Source organism: Vanacampus margaritifer, chromosome 16, assembly GCF_051991255.1.
Source record: "Vanacampus margaritifer isolate UIUO_Vmar chromosome 16, RoL_Vmar_1.0, whole genome shotgun sequence".
NCBI lineage: Eukaryota > Metazoa > Chordata > Actinopteri > Syngnathiformes > Syngnathidae > Vanacampus > Vanacampus margaritifer.
In genome coordinates this window covers 7224549-7245092 of record NC_135447.1, presented here as the reverse complement: position 1 = coordinate 7245092, position 20544 = coordinate 7224549, and the positions used below count along the sequence as shown (strand labels likewise).

General features: G+C 38.4%; 1 protein-coding gene across 4 annotated transcripts in view; it reads left to right on the top strand.

The window, feature by feature from the left end:
* LOC144036391 (seizure protein 6 homolog) overlaps window positions 1-20544 on the top strand; it is a 91577-nt gene that overhangs the window by 28209 nt on the left and 42824 nt on the right. For all 4 annotated transcript variants that reach the window (XR_013288633.1, XR_013288632.1, XM_077546994.1 and 1 more), the window contains exons 2-3: window positions 18544-19293; window positions 19712-19833. Coding sequence is in view for 2 of the 4 variants with exons in the window: in XM_077546994.1 (XP_077403120.1) it covers window positions 18544-19293; window positions 19712-19833 (872 nt within the window). In the remaining 2 variants the exon portion in view is untranslated. The remainder of the gene's footprint in view (window positions 1-18543; window positions 19294-19711; window positions 19834-20544) is intronic.

Below are 20544 nucleotides of genomic sequence, written 5' to 3'. Positions count from 1 at the left end.
TAATCCAATCCAAAATGGATTAGAAATCAAATAGTTTGGTGTGTGAGGACGAAGAGAAGGCTAGTGAAACGTCAGTAGGATTAAGTCTGAGCGGATATTGTGCGGTTGCAGAGGCAGACTATCTTTACAGTTGCTGCCTCTCAATAATAGAAATGTCAAGAAGTGAAAACAGGGGTGAAGCGGATGTCCTGACTGCAGGTCTTGGAAATTACACAGCGGTGGGGAATCCATCACTTGTGCTTTTCTCATGAATCTTTTATTTTTTTTATTTTTTAAGAGATGACACTAACTTTGACTGTGCAGGAAATTCACTTTTAGGGGAGAGATTGCGGTTGGTCTGAGGAGCAAAAAAAATATTTTGTGGAATTACTTTGCTCATCTGAGAGATCATAATGATCCTAGTCCCTGATTGATCCTGTGCGTATGGGTGGAGTTTTATTTATTTTGGTATTTGACTTTACTAGTGCTAGTAGTAGAAAAGCCATTTTGGGATGAAAAAAAAAAAACACCAAAAGAGCAAGCAAACCAAAAAACAACTCTTCCAGTTCAACAACTATTTGACCACTTCTGGCAGACAAAGAAGCTCTGTGTCCCACATTTTTTACCCCCGCCTTTTTCAAATTAAAAACAGTATGAAGTCAATCATTATAAGCCCTCGCTGTGCCGGTCAGTCTCGCAACATCTTGGAAAGTTGCATGAAAACACATTCCCTGTGAAGTCGTGGCTCTTTCTCCCTTCGTCCGTGTTCTCCACCCACAGGAAACATGAAACTGCTTTAAATGATGCCAGTTGCCTGCGATTTGTCACCACTTTTCATGTGTTTTATTTGCAGTTAAACTACTGCCTCTTTTAAAGTGCATTTTAAAGAAGAATTTTATCTTAGTTTGTGGGCACTATTTTAGATATAATATACACATTTGTTATGGAGAATCCATTTACAGAATTGGTAAAAAAAAAAGGAAGATAAGTGCAAAATTCGGTAGTTATAAAACACACACACACTTACTATGATATGATATAACAGCAATATGTGGATGAGCAATTCAATTTAGCGTAATAAACATTAAAACAACCTTGCTGGAGGAGCAAGTGTTACCCATATCCAGTTTCATGCGTTTATTTTGTAATGTTTTATCTCTCCTCAAGCGATCACTTTGTCAGCATCAGTAGTGCCCATAAATCCTACTGTGGAGGAGATTAGTCTGTGAGAAGTGCTGCCGCGTGCAGTAATTAAAATTCTGCCGGATGGCCGGAGTTTTTTCTGCCGTCTCCTCTAAACATCACTTGCTGTCTGTCAGTGTCACTCTCCTTTGTTGTCCTTTTGTCCCTCTCAAAAGGTTTTAATCAATTATAGTTTCTGCAATTTCACGACTGAAACGCAGTATCTATCCACCCCTCTACACTTGTAAACTAAATACAAATATGTTCAGAGAGAAATGTTACCAGAGATTTTCGATGATAACATTTATAACCAAAGCTTCATTTTTATTTTATTTTTTATTATATATATATATATATATATATATATATATATATATATATATATATATATATATATATATTTTTATTATTATTTATTTATTTTTTGTATTTTTTTTATTGTATTTTTTTTTCTGGAACCAAAGCTTTATGTCTCATGTATTAGTATTACAAAGTATTTCAAACAAAATAACATGTCAACAAAATCATGTGATGTCCTGAGAAGGCAATCTTAATCAAGCAACTACAATTTTTTGTCTTGGTCTATATGGAAGAAGTCATACAGTACAGCATATGGGCATCCATCTAACATATATATTTTTAAAGACAAATATGCCTGTCTGAGATTGCCTTTCTGGCACGCGTGCATTTTATGACTCGGCTGCTCATATCTTGACAATTGCATTCAATCACAGACAGAATGAAAAATCATTGCACATCTTGCTGCAGCATCAGCAGTATGCAAAGGCAGTGCTGGTGTCGAGTTTGTTCATTTGGAGTTCTTATTTCTTTCTCAAGTAATACCTGCGAGACCTTTGAATGACCTCCATCGATCTGTCATTGTCCCCGTTTTCTCTTAGGAACAACGGTACTTTCATTTTGATATTTAATTCTAGAAATCTATAAAGGACTGTTGCAGGATTTTTTTTTATTACAGCTATACATCTTAGTCTGACAATAGAGTAAATACTCTATCAATTATATATAAAACACTAAGCGATTTATGGTGGGCAGATTTCTGTGTATATTGTGCAAGTTTGTCTTATTCTTTTTTAATATGAAGAAAAGGCAGCATGGTGGCTGACCGGTTAGCACGTCCGCCTCCCAGTGCTGAGGACGTGAGATCGAGTCCGGGCTTCGGCCTTCCTGGGTGGAGTTTGCATGTTCTCCCCGTGCTTGCATGGGTTTTCACCGGGTACTCCGGTTTCCTCCCACATTCCAAAGACATACATGGCAGGTTAATCGAACACTCCAAATTGTCCATAGGTGTGATTGTGAGTATGGTTGTTTGTCTCTGTGTGCCCTGTGATTGGCTGGCAACCAGTTCAGGGTGTACCCTGCCTACTGCCCGAAGCCAGCTGGGATAGGCTCCAGCACCCCCGCGACCCTTGTGAGGAAAAGCGGTCAAGAAAATGAATGGATGGATGGAATATGAAGAAAAATGCAAAATATTGGTAATTTTGCAGCTAGCACATTGATAACATCACACTCCACAATATATATATATATATATATATATATATATATATATATATATATATATATATATATATATACGGGCCCCTAAAACTTTTCTTTTTGCAAAAGCTTTTTTTTTTTTTTTACAAAAGTGCATTACAAATAAAAAAAATATGATATAACCATCATCAGTGTTAAATATGATAGTGTTATGTCATGACAACTTCGCTAAGCAATTCAATCAAACCCCATCGCATAATCCTTTTGAAATATCTCCCCAAAAAGATCATTAGTTCATTACAGTTTACAAAATGACCAGTGTGCCATTTAGACTCCATAATGTCACCGCATCTCTCAATTTTATTTAGGATTTGCCTATTTTTGTCACTCATTGCCTGAAATGTCATCCTTTCACTCATTTTATTACCCCAGAGCTTTGTCTGCACCCAATTTTGTTTATGGCCCAGGTGACCTTTTGTGAGCCATAAACAATGTCTTTGCCAGTCTTTATAGCGTTGTCGGGTAATCTTCTCATCGGTTATTTTGTTACTGTAAGAGCAACATGACCTAAACTTTCTGTCCTCAGCCACGAGACGTGGAGAGATAAATTGCTTTATCTGTAAAAGATGCAATTGGACTACACGTGCTGACAAAGTGCCAGCTGATAAGAGGGAGCGTGGTCCAAGCCTGTATTGTTGCAGCATGTCAAATAGCAAAAAATGAGTGCTTGGATAATAAGCGCTTATGGATATGAATAATTATAATAATTGCGGAAAGAGCGAATGTATAAAATAAAATGTCTCCCTTGCATTTGCACTTCTTGATCCGGAAAGTCAGCCATCAGCAATGCTACTTAATGAGTGTGGTGGATGCAGGCCGGCAGAGAACTGTACTTCAGTGAACAGTTGGCTTGAGGCTTTGGGTAATGCCAAAGGAAATCCTTGTATTCCACAAGAATCTCTTCCGAAAGTAAAATCGGGAAAATAGTGTATACTGTACAGGGGGTACAGTCGTGAACGGCCACTCAGCATATCAACCGCAAATCAGTCTGCAGGGTGGTTTGTATGTCTTCTTTTTTACATATTCCACATCCAAGAAGGGACAGAACCGAGTCGTGCATGTGAGTGTAGTTGAACGAGTCCTTCACTGACATAAAAGTTATAAAAGATTTTAATCGTCAGAATCAGAGGAGCCACAATTGGGCGCTAAGTTTTTTTTAATTTATTTATGTTTTAATACAATGCATGTCACAGCCCTAATGATAAGACTGACATTGTTACCTAAAGAAGAAGAAGAGCTTAATCAAAGATACAAGAAAAAAGTGCTGCATAACAGCTAAATGCTGCTTCACCATATTTAGTTTGAATTCTGGGCTCCGCTAATTGGCCCTTAGTCGGCAGATCTCATACCCTTACTGGGTTTATATTCAATCAGCATTTCTTTAATTTATTCAGGACCCAAAACCATTCAGTGATTTATAGACCAGAAGTAGAATTTTAAAATTTATCGTTATGCTCACTGCTTTGCGCTTATTTATGGAACATGAGGAAAACATTTTTGTTAATTAATTATCCTAGACGTGGGTGTTGATCCGAATTGTATAAGATAGGAAAAATGTGACTCGATTTGTCTAATTCTGCTGATTTCCATGAATGTCTGTGTTTGCTTTTTTCCAGGGCATCCACATTCGATTTTGTGTGCAATGAGCTTTCTAGAGGGCGGGAAAAATATCACATGGGACTAAATTGAGCGTTTAAACTGGCCACTTATGCTTGTTTAGTGTTTCATTTGACAGCGTAATAAAACAAAATCCATATGATCACAAAGGAATTGAGGGCAGAGACGCAATGCTGTGTCATGGATGGAGAATGTGAGGTGGGCAACCTTCAAATGTCACAGAATATTTAATAAACAGAAAAATCTCCAGAGAATAGATCCACCAACATACACGGAGCCCCAAAGGCCACAAATTAGCATTTTGTGCATGTTCTGTCTAGATTGTGGTCAAAATTGGGAGAAAATGTGCCAATGTGATATTAAAATTTGGTAGAAATAAGGAAGTCAGATGCTTGATGTGTTTGCGCTGGTTTTCTTTGCCACTGATAATTTTAGATCTTACAATAATCTAATCCATCAGTGCCCATTTTGCTTGTCTTGTTTATTTATAGCGAACGTTATGAAAGCACGATTATCTGCTGCTACCTTATACAGTCAGAATTGACATCACATTTTACATAACCTCTCCGAACAGCTGTGCGTAAAGGTCGCCGTCCTTTCAACCTTGCGCTTGGCAGCGCTCGCAGCGCCGACGCTCTGATGCGTCGGCGCTGCTTTGCTTACTCAACCCCTCCCCCGTCACAGCCCCACTACCCCCCCCCCCCCTCCACACTCTCCCTACAGAAACAAGTTGACAGGTAGCGGGAGTCGAGGGAAGGATGCTTGGTGACTTTGTTGTGATGATAGCTGATGTTTTAAGTATTTAAGGCACAAAATGTGAGCCTCTTCAGGGCTTTTTTAAACACTTGACTGCAAATCATTTGTTTACTAGATGTTTATATATCGGTACATGGATATTGCAATCAAAATGTTTCTGACCTTAAATGTTGCCAGCACATTTAATAACTAAGGCCAACAGAGGATTTAAAGGGCGGTTGTAATTACAAACATGCATTTCATGCGCTTCTGCCAAATAAATATCTAGTGACCAAATGGGAACGCTCAAACATTACCAATGGAACAATGTGTATGACAGCGGCGCCCTTTCCAGTTATGCTTGCTCTTCTGTTTTTTTTTTCTCGCCTTTTCGTCCCCTGAGCTGGTATATTCCAAGATTTAAAGGATTAGAGTAGAGTTATAGTTTCCATGGTTCTACTGAATCCTTAACCCTGAACCACTGTGACAAGGATTTTTTTCTCACTCATATCAGATTAACTCAAACCACATTTTTACGATTGACTTTGCTCCATGGTCATTCGGCGTTAAAGCCGCTATTGCAAATGACATGGCACATGGTGAATATTCTGGAAATATAAATTAGCTATATGCCAACTTCATGTTGTGGATATCAGAATTTGCAGTTCGTTGAATGCGTCTCCCTAAAAAAAAAAAAAAAAAAAAAAAAAAAGAATTTCCTGCCTTTTTGTCACAACCGTTTTTTCACTTAACAGGTCGGGCTCATTATCAATATTTGTCAGGTTTTTTTTAAGTAAGCCCTGATGGTCCTCTTGGTTTACTAGTGGTATGTACACCAGGGGTCACCAATGCCTGTGCCCCCCAAGGACCTTGTGAATAGCCCGTGGGCATGTTCCGAAAATAGCTCACCAGTGAGGGTACATTGTGATTTCAATGAAGTGATCATCATCAAAATGTGAACACTGGCAGAGATTCATAGAAGAAAAAGTGTTGAATATTGATATCTCTTTCCTAATTATTGTGTGAAGTCACAATAATGAATATCATTAATTTTATATATATATATGTTTATTCTTTAACTTACTAAAGGTCATTTGAGCAAATATGTTATTTCAGAAGTGTGTTTCAAACTGGTAACCTTTCGCATTAACCACTACCAGGACCTGCCTACGACTTTTGGTTTTCGTTTCCTTTCTTCTAGTTTACAGCTAATGTCAGTTGGGAGACCTGCTCGTTTGTGTCCGGAATACCGGGTTAAAGTGTAGAACAGAAGATTTTTAGCAACAAAAAAATATCCCCCCCCCCCCCAAAAAAAAAAAATATATATTTTTTTTAAATCTTAAAATTTACTGGTCATAGATGAAAAATTCACTTTTATGATGTCAAATTTTAGGGGCCATTTAGAGGTCTTCTGGAGCCTTGGGCCCATAGTTGTAATCATATTAGGCTACAAGTGACAGAACGTGACAAATACTGTATGAGGGACCCCATTAGAACGTGACTGGCTTAGAGGGAGCCATCCTGGCATGCGTCAACGGCTGGTTTTGGCTATAATTTGAAAGAAGATGGTCAGTGTCATAATTTGGATTCGCTCTCTGGTTTCGTAAAGGACATTATCAAGAAAGTCAGAGCGCTTCAAAGCCACTTGTAATTCATTTTGAAGGAAGCAGGAGGATTTTATTATATATGTAGTCAACCTAATCTTTTTTTTTTTTCACTATTAACCCACCCTCCCCCCGGCTAAACCCAAGATGGAAAATCCTTTCAATCCTAAGGTCAGAGGACAAACATATTCCATATCTGCAAATATGCATTTATTAAATAGAAATCACAAGCCTCAAATGGTTAGTGGAAAAACAAATCAGTGTAGGCGTGATTGAAAGATTGCGTCTGTCAGGCAAGTGAGTGAATTTTTCCTTTTTAGCCGTTAATATAACAGCAAAGTAGTCATATTGGATTTGTTTTCATTTCTTGCGTCCTTGTACTTTAAAGATATTTCCACTTGGTTTAACTAGACAAGGGTTGCAACATTCAACTGTAAAACGATTTTATATAGATGGATGATGATACTCAAATAGAATGGAAAAATGTTTGTCGCGTTCCAAAAACATGCGATTTGTAGGTGTTTAATAAAATCTAACACTTCCATCATGTACCTTTTTATTTGCTTGTGCTGTGTTGGCTGAGATCGAGATGCGCTGTAAAAAAGGCTTGACAACTTTATCCATTCCTGTGCCACGTACCCCACATTCTGTATGCACACCCTACATGTGATAGAGGCGAGCAGTGATAAAGCCTGACATTTGTGATAAATGCACTGACCATAAACTGTCAAATCATAGCAGAATGTGGCTGCTGGTTGCTCCTGGTTACGCTTTGCACTCTCTCACTCGCCCGTGTAACTCCCCTTCAGCGTGGCTGCCATTTTGGACACACATGGCCAGAGTTCGCTTTGACAGGAACCGGAGTGAGTCACATAGTGGCCAGAGGCAATAGCAGCCAATGTTAGTGACCATTAAATATCTTTTTTGCCTCACCTATCTCCGTGACCCCATTTTGAACCGCCTCGGTCTTACGTTCTCATTCCCATGCAGCACCTGTTTTTTTGTTTTTGTTTACATGCATAATTGTGCTTTTTCTCGGGTAAATGCTGACTTTGAAAACAAAAAGGTGTGGATCATGCAGGGTTAGCAACATCTGACGGCAGGGGTTCTTCATTTCTTATTCATTCCCCAGTTTATCACCCGGCTGACAAGTTGTCACTCTCCCTTAGTCTTTTGTCCTTTTTAAAAACACTTTGAATTATTCAGCCGCGCTTCATGCATGATACTGCTGCTGTCAGGCCGCATTACTTTGAAAACAGAAGTTTTTGGGTCATGTTTGTGGAACCAGCCCGAAGCAAAATGATAAATGCTGATAAGCTTTTTAATTATCATAACTTGACATCGTCGTGCATAAATTGCATTATGGTAACTTGTTTCAAGTTGTTTGTGCTACTTTTGCAACTTTTACTGTTGGCAGAGCAACAATGTACACTAGGTCACCGTAAAATACCGAAGATCATCCAATGGGCACACTTTTCACAGCAATATGCACTATATATATAAATATATGAAGTCATGAAGTCTAAAAATGTAGTGGAAATGTAATCACTTTCCATTGCACTAGTCTTTACCCTTAAACCGAGAGCACCATCTCCAGGAGTAAGACAAATATCACAAGTGCTTCATGAAGCTTCATTTTCCCGTCATGAATATTATATGTTTTTGGGGATCGTTGATCAGCCAATCCCTTAGAAATAACCGATCTTTTTTTTTTTCCCGGAGAGCTCAGTATTGTTCATTTGGTAATTTGACCGATTTGACATGTCATCATCATTGGATGGAAAAAAAAAGAAAAAATCATTGGATGGAAAAAAAAATAAAATAACCGATCTTTTCCACCGGATGTTAGATTTTTCAATAGGTGGTATGTGTACTTGCCCATCCCTTAATATATGTATTTATATAATAGTACACTGTTTCTGAAGATACAATTCCCTTTTAGAGACCATGAGTACAGTATACAGTCATAATTTTTTAAGGCGATACCGAAAAAAGAATGACTCACATTAGCAGAAAACTTCCACTTCCTTGTCATAAACTAACAGATGCAGATGTGACTATTAGCTTTGATAAGTCTTGAGCAATGATTACAAGAGCGAGTGTTGGTGTGGGTGTTGCGACCACCTGCTGTCTGTAAAGAACCCGAGCTGGAATGTGGACAAGACAATAAAAAAAAAAAAGAAGGCAAAAGACGAACAAGAGTATCTCACTGTCTTGTTGTTCATCTCCTGAATATAACTTGATGTGTTTACTTTTAGTTTATCCCAGATGGTACTAAATCGGTCACCACAGGGAAATTACATCTGCGCAATATAATCTGCATGTCCATGATGTGAAGTTATTTTGCTGGCCCATTGCCGCAATTTGATGAATTTACGACTGTATCTTATTTTATATGTTAAAAACGCATTTGCCGGCTCTACGTGATTAGGCTCGATGCACAGTTTATTGTCCTCGAGAGCCGCAGCTGCAGTTTTCCGCGTCCGCTTGATATACACAAGCAACTCCAGAGGGACAAATATGTCTAATGACTTGTTGTTTACACAAAAGGACAGAGCTTTAAAAAATGCTACATTTTTGCTTTGAAAGCATTTGACTTGCACTGTGGATCGAGTTACACAATTTGGATGTTTGGGATTTATACAATTTGTCTCAATAGCTGAAACTTGGATATAATTTTTTTATTATAATTTATTATTATTATTATTATTATTATTATTATTGTTATTATTATTATTATTATTATCATATTTTATTATTATTATTATTATTATATTTTATTATTATTATATATTATTATTATTATTATTATTATTATTATTATTATTATTATTATTATTATTATATTTTATTATTATTGTTATTATTATTATTATTATTATTATTATTGTTAATCTAGTGTTTTTCTACTGCTGTTGCCGTCGTATTAAAACAAAGGGGATGAGCCTGTTTCATCCATCAATGTGTCTATCTACAAAAAAAAAGAAGAAGGCACGTTTGACTTGACTAGGCATGGGGAAAATGCATGTTTTAATCAAGACTATGGCGCCTTCTCCACTCTAAAAAAGCCATGTATGCTTCAGAGTGCCACAGGGAGCAGCGTCATATATCACTGTCAGCGTTATTATTTGTATCCCCGCGTCTCCCCATCGGCAGCTCGTGTTCTGGTTTACAGGGTTTATGTTTTCAGACTTGTGCACACGGGCACTCACCTGGATCTGCTCTCTGACACCCCCCGCTGCCAAAACAAACAAAACCCATTTTGAAATTACACACAGTCAGCGTGTATAAATGTCTGCTTTTAAGTCCATCGTTTCAACACCTCACCGTGTCTTCTTTGAGGCAAGTTTCCCGACTTTGTGAACAACTGACCAAATAGTCTAGCTCTTTGGGATCTCTACAAAGATTTCCTTTTGCAGTGTTAGACAGGTCGCGAATGACGTCATATAGGATGTAGCGCTATTAATATAAATTGAACTACTTGGAATCTTTGATTTTGAAAAATACATCCTTAACATGGTGTTTTTGAAAGTCATTAACTGAATCAGAATCAGAAGGTGTTTACGTAATATTGTGCTGTTGTGTCAAACAATGGCAGCTGTGCAAATGATGCGGAGAGTCGTCAAACAAAAATAAAGTGACCAGTATGGTGCATTAATTATGACACAGCGACAGATGTGCAACGACTTCCTGAGCTCTTTCAAACGTCCTGCGGTGTGGAATTTTATTACAGCAGTTATACAAATATGTAGAGAACTGAAGCTGCAATAATCAATATTGTCTTAGGGTCAGTCTGTCATACAATGAAGTGCAAAATCAGCAAACGTTTGAAAAAAATTCCGCTATGGAATTTTGAGTCAATTGTCAAGGGAGTTAGAAGAAGTTATTGAAACGTTTGCTGGTTTCGGTGTGCGTAGTTCGATAGTGCTTACCTGAGGGAAGTTTGAGATAATTTCAATTAAATTCATTTGTAAAAATAAAATAATACTATTATCAGACCAAAACATTGTTATGTCCTTCTCTCGTCAAGTTACGCCTGCCACAAGATGGCAGATATATTTCTCTCTCTCTCCCTCACTCTTAATTTCACTCTTACTCATAAAGGGATTTTTGTTTTTTCACTTGAGAACCCGGTTGATTTTTATTTATCATCTAGGTGATAGTTTTATGAAATAACTGTAGATGAGTTTGTGTGTTAGCTGAACAGGTTGAAAATGTTAGCATCACGCGTGATGCTAGCGCGGCATATTTTAGCATTTTCTACATCTGTAAATACTCTACCGTGGAGCAATTCAAAAGTTAATACCGATGTTGAATAGAAAACGGTAAATTGCACATACTTGTTATATTAAAGCATAAGGGATTTTAAATGTATCACATTACAATAATCCATTTTAAAGTTGTGAGTCCTGTTTCACCCCGAGCTCTCTTCTTAATTGACTCCAGCATGGAGTAAATGAGAAGAAAATGAAAAGATAAATTGCAGTAATGGAAGGAAATGAAGTGTGTAAGAGACATTTTCTCCTAGTATATTCTCAGACGCGCAGCATTGGTAAATTGAATTACGAGAATGATTCTTCCATGTAAGACGTGGGTTACTACAGAAAGCGACACGATGTACTCTCATTGGCTCACTTGTGCTTGATAAAGATAAGCTAAAGAAAGAAATTGAATGGAATTACGATATTCACAATTCAACATAATTCAAACCTACGTTGAAGCGTCCTTGCGACAGCGTGCATGCAGAGCGGCACATTTGCATATTGTTGCCGTATAGTGTCTCTAATGCAAATAGGGGTGCCGTGTACGGCTGTTTTTGTTCCGCTCCGGGTAAAGGTCAGGCCTTATGAGCGTCTATTAAGACATAGTTTGTTTGCAGCCTGAAGGACGGAGCTCATTGAACTGGAACATAATAAATGACAGTGGAACGTTATGGTTCGACTCAATGAAGTCAAAGGGCAGAAGGAGAAAGAGAGTCCATCTTTTTATGCTATTTCCACAAATCACCATCCTGATATATTGAAAATGAATCAATAGGATGGCTTTTATAATCAGATTATGCAAGGTCACTTGGGCTGAGCCATACTCTAAATCTCCTTCAGCTAGATTTAACTGTAGATTCTGTATTTACCAAACGAGCTAACTCGTTCTCCCAGCCAGCACTCACTTAATTGAATTTTGTACATTTTCTTCCCGACACTTTATTTATTTCCACTTCCGTGCACCTGTGACACCGAAAAGCCTAATTAAATTATCAATTCATTAAGTCGCCTAATGGAATCATTTATCAGATTCAGCTCATTATGTCCTGTCGTCTTTCTTTATCGCCGTAGTCCAAACAAATGCTACAGGTATGCAGCACGTGTCAAAGCGAGGACATTTTCATTTCCTGATGTAAACTTCCACTGAGGATCCAGGAAGTCACGCTGCCAGTTGGGAAAGATGCGCGTTGCTGTCGATTGATTTGCTTGTCTAGAGGCTCCGTGTAAAAATAAGGAAATAAAGCCCCTGGATATAAAAGAGATTGATGTCAATCAGCAGCCCCCCTCAAGTGTGTCTTGTCCCATCTTATTAACGCGCTCTCCATGCACTGAGTGTTCTCTGATGACTCCATTGATATGCAACTGAAGAGAGAAGCTTGTCTCTTGCCATCTTAAGGAGGAGTCCCTTGCGATTGCTCACTCTGCCGCTGCAGTTGGCGAAGACAGCCTGATAGATTGTCACGGATACAGAGATGGATCCGAACAAAGTCACAGATTGTTCTTCAAGTTTTAAGGGCACTTATGATTAAGATAACTATTTTTTAATGATAAGGTAATCACAGACATTCACATATCTTTTTGAAGATTTGATAGTCCAACAATATTACAGCTAAGCGTAAATGCTTTTACGATTATAGCCAAATGTATCCCTTTCAAAGACGTTTTTGCAGAATACGCATACCATTGCCAAACATGATGTAAGTCAAATGCATGATATTGATTTTACTTTTACTTTTTTTCTGTGTGTTGATAGAGCGTGGTGATACCATCTTGCGTGGAGTTGAGTTAAGCAAGCATATTTAAGTTTGTTTATTTGATTGGGCACTCTAAAAACAATTTGGTCAAAAATAACCCCAATTGCGACACAGAGGGACCGACCCGACCCAACTTTTTGGGTTATTCATTTAACCCAAAAAGTTGGGTCAAACGAATAACCCAGAAAAAATAAAAAAAATATGACATTTTTTGGTACAAAACCGCTCCAAAAATAGTGTTGTGTTGTGCTTTTATTAGACCCACAAAATAGTTAATTTTGGATCAAATGAATAACCTACAAACCCCCAATATTTGTTTGTACGAAACACAAAAAAAATGTGTTGTGTTGCTCCCCAAAATTAAACCAACCCACAAAAAGTTGGGTTAAATGAATAACCCCCAAAAATGCATTGTAAAAAAACGAATTACAACCCACAAATTGGGACATTTAGAAGGGGGAAAACAACAATTTCAACAAAAACAAAAATGTGGTTGTTTTTGTCCAAAATCACCCCATAAACTGTGTTGTATGGTCGGTTATTCATCTTAACCATTTTTTCTTAGTTAAATGAACAACCCCAAACGATGGTTTGGTCCCTTTTTGACCCAACTGTTTTAGAGTGTTTGTTGTTGCATCGCTAGCCTGCAGAAGCACAGACACTGATGTTGCTAAAATGAGCGGAAGTTGAACATAAAATAGTGCTTAGCTTTCCTTGAATGATATTGACTCGTAATTTTAATCAAATGAATTACCCCCCCCCCCCCTCCCTCCCCATTCAGTGACATTTTGTAACATGTATTACGCATACAAGGCAAGGAGAGATTAAATCAAACATTGAATTTGATTGATGTGGTCAAGGAATCATAACTCACCATAATCACCAAAGATCAGAGTCTTAAATACGATCGAACCCTAACCCCAACCATAAACACATCACTGTCTTATCAAACCTTAACTCCTCTCACACTTTTTTAAAACTTGTATCTACCAATGGGACCCAATTAATGTAAAAAAAAATATTCAAAAATTTCCCCATGGACAGTAAATTGCATCTTTGTGTATTTGTGCCACTAGTCTGAATAGGAGCACTAACCAGTACGATAACAGTAATCTCATTCTGTCATGGCAGTCACCACCTTTAATTTATGAATACGCTCTAATTAACAAGCCTCCGTGTCATGTGACTTAATGCAGTTACGCACATAACCTCTTAAGTGTTTCAGCTCTGGGATCTACTTTTAGCCATAGCAGCTCACTGCAGCAGTAAATTAGCACACGGCTGTGAGTTTACATTATCCTCAATATCATCTGCACTTATGCAGTGTTTCAGCGGCATCACATTCTGGAAGATGAGCTGTTAAAAAAAACATGTATTTTTCATTTAAGTTTCCCAAAAGAAAACATCAATCATCTCTTTGGGGCTTCTAGTCATTGATCACTGGATCGTTAAATATGATGGCGATACGCCCATCTTGTGAAGCTGACAGAGCCCATGAAGATCACCTTGTTCTGACACTCCAACGCTTAAACAGTACATCTGGACTTGATTGGAGTCCTTCAAGCGCAATGAATTTAAATTGGCTGGCAGTAGAGTGAGATGTTCCATCTATGGATTGAACTGGGTGACAGAGGGTCCCTTCTGTGCTTTTGGTTTCCAGAGTCAGGCTCAGTAGTCTTTGCCAAAATCACAGTTAGCAAGAAGTAATTGTAATGAATGGAAATTTGTGTTGCATTTCAAACAAAGGCAAATATTTTGCATTTAACAAAAAAAATCAGTGACAAGCTGACACATGAAATGTCCACAAGATTAAGTTCATTATAAATTTACTGGCTATATAGGCAAACATCATCATAGACAAACATTTTTAAATTTATACCGTTGGTGGATGAGCACTGCACTAAATTTGCATCCATTTCAGCAATTGAGACATTACTTTCCTTTCTTTTCTTTGGTCCTTCCTCGGGTCTCCTGACGGCCTCACAACTCTGGCTGGAAGTGTTCGGTTTAGGTGAATGATATGGGATTTTTTTTTTTATAGGTTTTAGGTGAACTAATGAATACACACATACTCGCACGCACACACGCACATACACATACTCACCCACATACACAAAAAAAAAAAAAGAAGAGCAATGATGATGACATGTCAAATCGGTAAAATTACCGAATGAACAATACTGAGCGCTCCCAAAAAAAAAAAAAAAAAAGCAATTGAGACATTACTGATTACGATAGGAATGGAGCATTTTTGAGGCATAGAGAGAAACTTGTTATTCAGTAATTCACTTTTCAGGTGTGACATCCTTCTGGGACCAACTCTTGGCAGGACAATGTTTCACATTTGCCCATTAGTTATATTTACTGACAACTTACATTTTTACAAGCATCTAACCTGCAAGCTGTGCAAGCTTAGCAGTTTTCTTCTGATACATTTTTTTCTCTCTCGGTTGCATAAATGTTCAACTGCTTCAATTTTGTCTGCATGCAAAGTTTTGTAGTACTTCAGAAGCAGATTTATTAGCTGTGTTTGTAAAAAACACACACGGAGTTTGTCTTAACAATGACCAACAGGGGGAGACAAAACGGGAAGCCTGTCGGTTCGCTACTTAGCGCCCTGAGATGGAAAAAGAAAACATGAGGAAAGAAGGGGGGTATTTTAAACAGTGATTTTAGTTTTTATAGTCTTTTTTATTTATTAACATTTACATGATCAAATTACTAAAAGTGAAAGAAAAAAAGAATAAAACAAGATTTCAACTCTTACTGAGAGAAACTTCTACCACAAACATCCAATTAGGGTTCAGGGAACATTGTGGTAGCACAGTAATCACCACAGTGGGGTCTCCAACCTGTACGCATCGATTTCGTATTGATCTTTGTATGAGAAACTCTGCTTTAACCGAGTTCCCCTACTCGATCGTTCCACACCACTCGATATTCTGACTGCTGGGAGCCTGCTGGATGGTCAAAAGCTTACCGCACAAAGACTTGGGCTCAGACAATTATGAAGTGTCTTTCTGGATTTTCTATACTTTTGTATGAAGTGAACATTATATTGTGTACTTGAATTGTTAAGTAGATCTGTTTTTACATGTATCGGTGAGCCTTGATAGAAACAAACCACTTTTCTCCAGCTCTGGGATAAAATCATTAAAATGGGGTCTTATTTTCAAGCAAACGTGTCAATTCAGTCCGTTTGGATGAGTCCGTTCTTAGCTACTACTTAGCGACAGCTAAGTAGTAGCAATGCGACAGCTAAGTAGTAGCTAAGAACGGACTCATCCAAACGGACTGAATTGACACGTTTGCTTGAAAATAAGACCCCATTTTAATTTTACATGTATCGGTGAGCCTTGATAGAAACAAACCACTTTTCTCCAGCTCTGGGATAAAATCATCAAAATGGGGTCTTATTTTCAAGCAAACGTGTCAATTCAGTCCGTTTGGATGAGTCCGTTCTTAGCTACTACTTAGCTCTCAGCACTAATGTTTTTCCACTGTATACTGTGCCCGTAATAAAATATCTGTTGGCGATGGGAGATTCTCTGGTGGTCCATTTTGTATTAGCTAAGGCATGTGTTCAGTATGACATTTAAATGCAAGGTTTATTTTTGCCAGGCTTCTGAAGATCAATATTGTGCCCGTCTTATTTCCAGAGCAAATGTTTGCTTGCTTGGGTGCAGACAGAATCAAGCATCTATTTCCCATGCTGGAAAAGCAAATGGAATTTCAATGTGACCGTGCATAAAAACTGTGTTGATGGTAAACTGACCTCCAGACTTATTTGTTTTTTTTTCACATGAAAACATAATTCCCACAGCTTCACTTTAAGTATATTATATTTGCTTCTTCACTTTAGAAGTAGATTGAAATCCTGCTACTGTGAAGTGCAGTTAAACTAATTATTGTTTTGTTGCTGTCAAATATTCTGAAGGTTTGGCAACTCCAAAATCCATTTGTCAGAACTCCTCAGACAAACAGTGTGTGTGGGGAAAAAGACACTTGTGGATACATGATTTAATTATGTGGCATGAGCTGCCACTTAACTGATAGCGATGATTATTAAACTGAACGCAGATTTCGGCTGTCACCTAAACAGATGTAGGTCAAACGCGCAACAATAATCCTGTCAGGCTTGTGTTGTTTACTTCTCAAAGTATTTTTAATTAAACGTTAAAATTGGCTGCGTTGTTCAGAGTTTGGTGATTATTTATTTAATTAAATGGAAAAAATTGTCATTATTAGGGGGAAAAAAATGCCAGTACATTTCAAATCCATCAAGAGAACATACTTTGATTTGGCATCGCTTCACACACCTGAAAAAATCAGACGCTAACTACTTGGATAAACTATAAAATTCCTCTTCCAATTATACTCACATTTGTGACGCATTCACAAACTTCAATAATTGACTTTTTTTTTTTTCAGCAAAATATCTAGCGGATTCATGCAGCAAGAGAATTGCACAAATACTATTTCCTTGTCATATCACACGGTTGTGTGGGAACCGAAAGGCTCTTTGAATGTCAAACTACTGGGTGACAACCATGCGTCACTTCTGTGGTACAATGGGAATGGAGTGGGAGGAAGGCAAAACTCGCCTTTTTTACCCCCAGACAAAGCTTGTCGTCTTGTAATATACCAGCTCTGACAAAAATAAAGAACAAAAATAATGTCCTCCTTCTGTGTTCCTTTGTTTACTGTGTCACATCCCACTTGATTCATGGGTTGGTTACACTGTAGCGCTGGTATGATGTCGTTTTACTTAGATAACTAACATGGTTACCACCAACCTGCACACAGATACTCACAGAGGAGAAACATAAAACAGATGAAGGATGACACTGGGGAACAATTTGAAAAAATAAATCTGTTGAGTTGTAACATGTCAAGCAGATACGCAGAATTTCACTGATTAGCTGTAGAAAGACTGTAGTAAGAAGAGCTGATCATACGACTGGAGTCCTCTACAGCTGCTTGGTAACTTGTTTGTGCAGTCCCAATTGACACGATCCGGTGAGATCGTCTCGCGATCCTCTCACGAGATTAGTGAGAGGTATGTGCCGCTCCTTTTAGGTCAGTAAATCAATCTCTGCAAACACAAAACTAGCATATTAGGAATTTAAGAGGTACAGAAGTCGCACTATCCAAAGTGTTAAATAAACATTGCAGTCATGCCTTTTTTTTCTTCTTCATATTTCATTGTATGTCTATATATAAACATATCTGCTAAGTACAGCAGTTTTTCAAAAAAAAAAAAAATAATAATAATAAATGAGGGTGTCCATAAAGTCTCTTTACCATTTCAAAAATTTATTTAAAATGCAATTGAATAGATATTTTATTCAGATTTGTTCTATTGTATTCAGTGTTTAAAGAAACACACAGTGTTTATCATTACTGACCTTAAGCAAAGGATTACTGATGCCATTGCCACAATTGATGAGGCTATGCTACAGCGAACATGGCAAGAAATCGAGTACCGTCTTGATGTGCTTCGTGCAACTAATGGTGCCCATGTAGAAGTGTATTAAAAGAGGTATAAAAAAAAAACTTTAATAAACGCTGAATACAATAGAACAAATCTAAATAAAATATCTAATAAATTGCATTTTTAATAAATTTTTGAAATGGTAAACTTTATGGACACCCTGTATATTTCAAAAATTTGAATTCTGCACCCAGAAATGAGTTAAAAACCGGTATCAGACATAATTCAACAAAAATTGTGCTCCTTAGTGTTATTGTTTCAAGTTGTGTTGCAATTAACTAACCCGGATAGCTCGGTGAGAATATTTATTTAAAAAAAAAACAAAAAACAACATTTTGTTTTGTTGTCTTTCCTTTCAGGTCCAAATGAGAGTGACGACACCAGGGGGAGGACTCTGGATTTGAACAGGGGTCGCATCACAACCCCCCCAACAGAAGACACAGAGAGCGAGGTTCACTGGGTCACCACCGCGTTGCCGATCAACAGCCCAGACCACCGGCCCATCCTCAAAGGCTTGATGCTTCATGAGCACCTTCTCTTGAGGGACTTTGAAGGAGACCAGCACTTCTTCAGGAGCGATGGCTCTCTGGCAACGCATCCCACCAGACCTGGCTCTGTGTACGCCTCAGATGTAGCGCGCCCCGTCACTCAAGTCGTTCCCCACGAGGACGCTCCAGCCTTCTCAGACGTCGCTTCCACCGCAACTGCAGCTGCCACCACGCCGCTTACCACATTCTCCCCGACAACACCCGAACCATCAACGCCTCTCTTTCAGAAGTCTTCTGAAGAAAAAAAGGAAGGAGACAAGCTCGAGCCAACCACTCACTCCCTCGCAACACAAGTGACGCCAAATAATGACAACATCCCAGCTGCTTCCTTATCATCGCAGCGAGCTCAACCCCAGCCTTGGAGGGATTTTTCCGCCGAAGCGAACCTTGCGCCCTCCGCAATGAGGATGGAGAAAGGGCAGACGAGGGAAACAACACCTAAAGACAAAAACAGTCCCAATCAGCCCCTCCCAAATCTCACTTCATCATCCCGAACAGAGGGTGCTGCCACGTCAACCTCCGTGATCACGACGACAACCATCACTACAGTGCAAACATCTGGTGAGTGCGTTCCTAATTCCTAAAACTCCTAAATCTGTAGATTAGTTTGAGGGAAAAAAAGGAGGGTGCACATCACAATAACCTCAACCCCAGAGGAAATTCAAAGTTTGGAGTATCTCCCTGTTAAGATTTGACACATGCATCTCCGAGGAAAAGAAAATTAAGCGGCAGATTTCAGCATCCGTTCTGTTCATTTCCCATTTTGCACACACCTATTCATCTCCCCGGTAGGAATAGCAGAGCTGCTCATGTGTCAAAGACAATCTGATTTGTCCTGCCTGTCCACGCTGTAGCTTGAGAACCAATCCACAGAGATAGTTTGATGGTTACACGGCCACAGAGACACAGGTGGGCTGTCAGTAAGAGTCAGTGGATTGAAGGAAAAGGGAAACACACGTCTTTTCGCTGTCTCCTGCAGAGCCGTGCAGCCTAAATTTCACTGACCCCGAGGGCAACATTGAAATCCTGCAGCAGCTTGACACCGCAATGGAGTGCAACTACTTGATTACCGTCTACCTGGGGTACGGCATCGAGGTTCAGGTCAGTGCTCGAGAACCCGTATCATTCTTGTTTGAAACAATACCTGGCTTTCGATTATGTGATTGAGTTGTGGAAACATATTTTGGCCTTGCTTGCTGCTTCTGACTTCAACCAGGACCAGGATTTTGGTACCAAACTGAGCCTTGGCGCTTCTCTAAAAAGTCTTGTAAAACCACTTATCTTTCATATTCAGTCAACTTTTATATTATCACAACAAAACATCACCTTACATAAGTCTCCTTACAGTGAAGAGAAATTCCAATCGAATTGTGTGAATGCTGAAATACTTCTGAGTCTGTATTATTATTATTTTTCACCTCATTATTTTGTCCTCTTTAAAATCTCAAATAATACATCAGATTTTCGCGTTCCAATTTCAATCTACTCCAAAAAATTCCCGCCAATGGGGCTTATATTTTTCTCATTCCACATACGTAGTAGTAGTAAAATTACCCATTCATTGTCAATGGGACAGACATTCATGTAAGTTCATGTACATTCATTGGTAAGTTCAAACTGCAACTGTACATTATTAATGTATCCATGACCATGACAGTAAATGATATGCATATGTACATACTAAACATCATATCCCATGAAATGCATTATGATTTCACATAAATGTTTAAAAATTCTCATTCAGCTTTTAGCATTATCCCACATCATTTCAAGGTTTTTGCCAAGTCTGCTGTGGCTCGGTGAGTAGAGCAG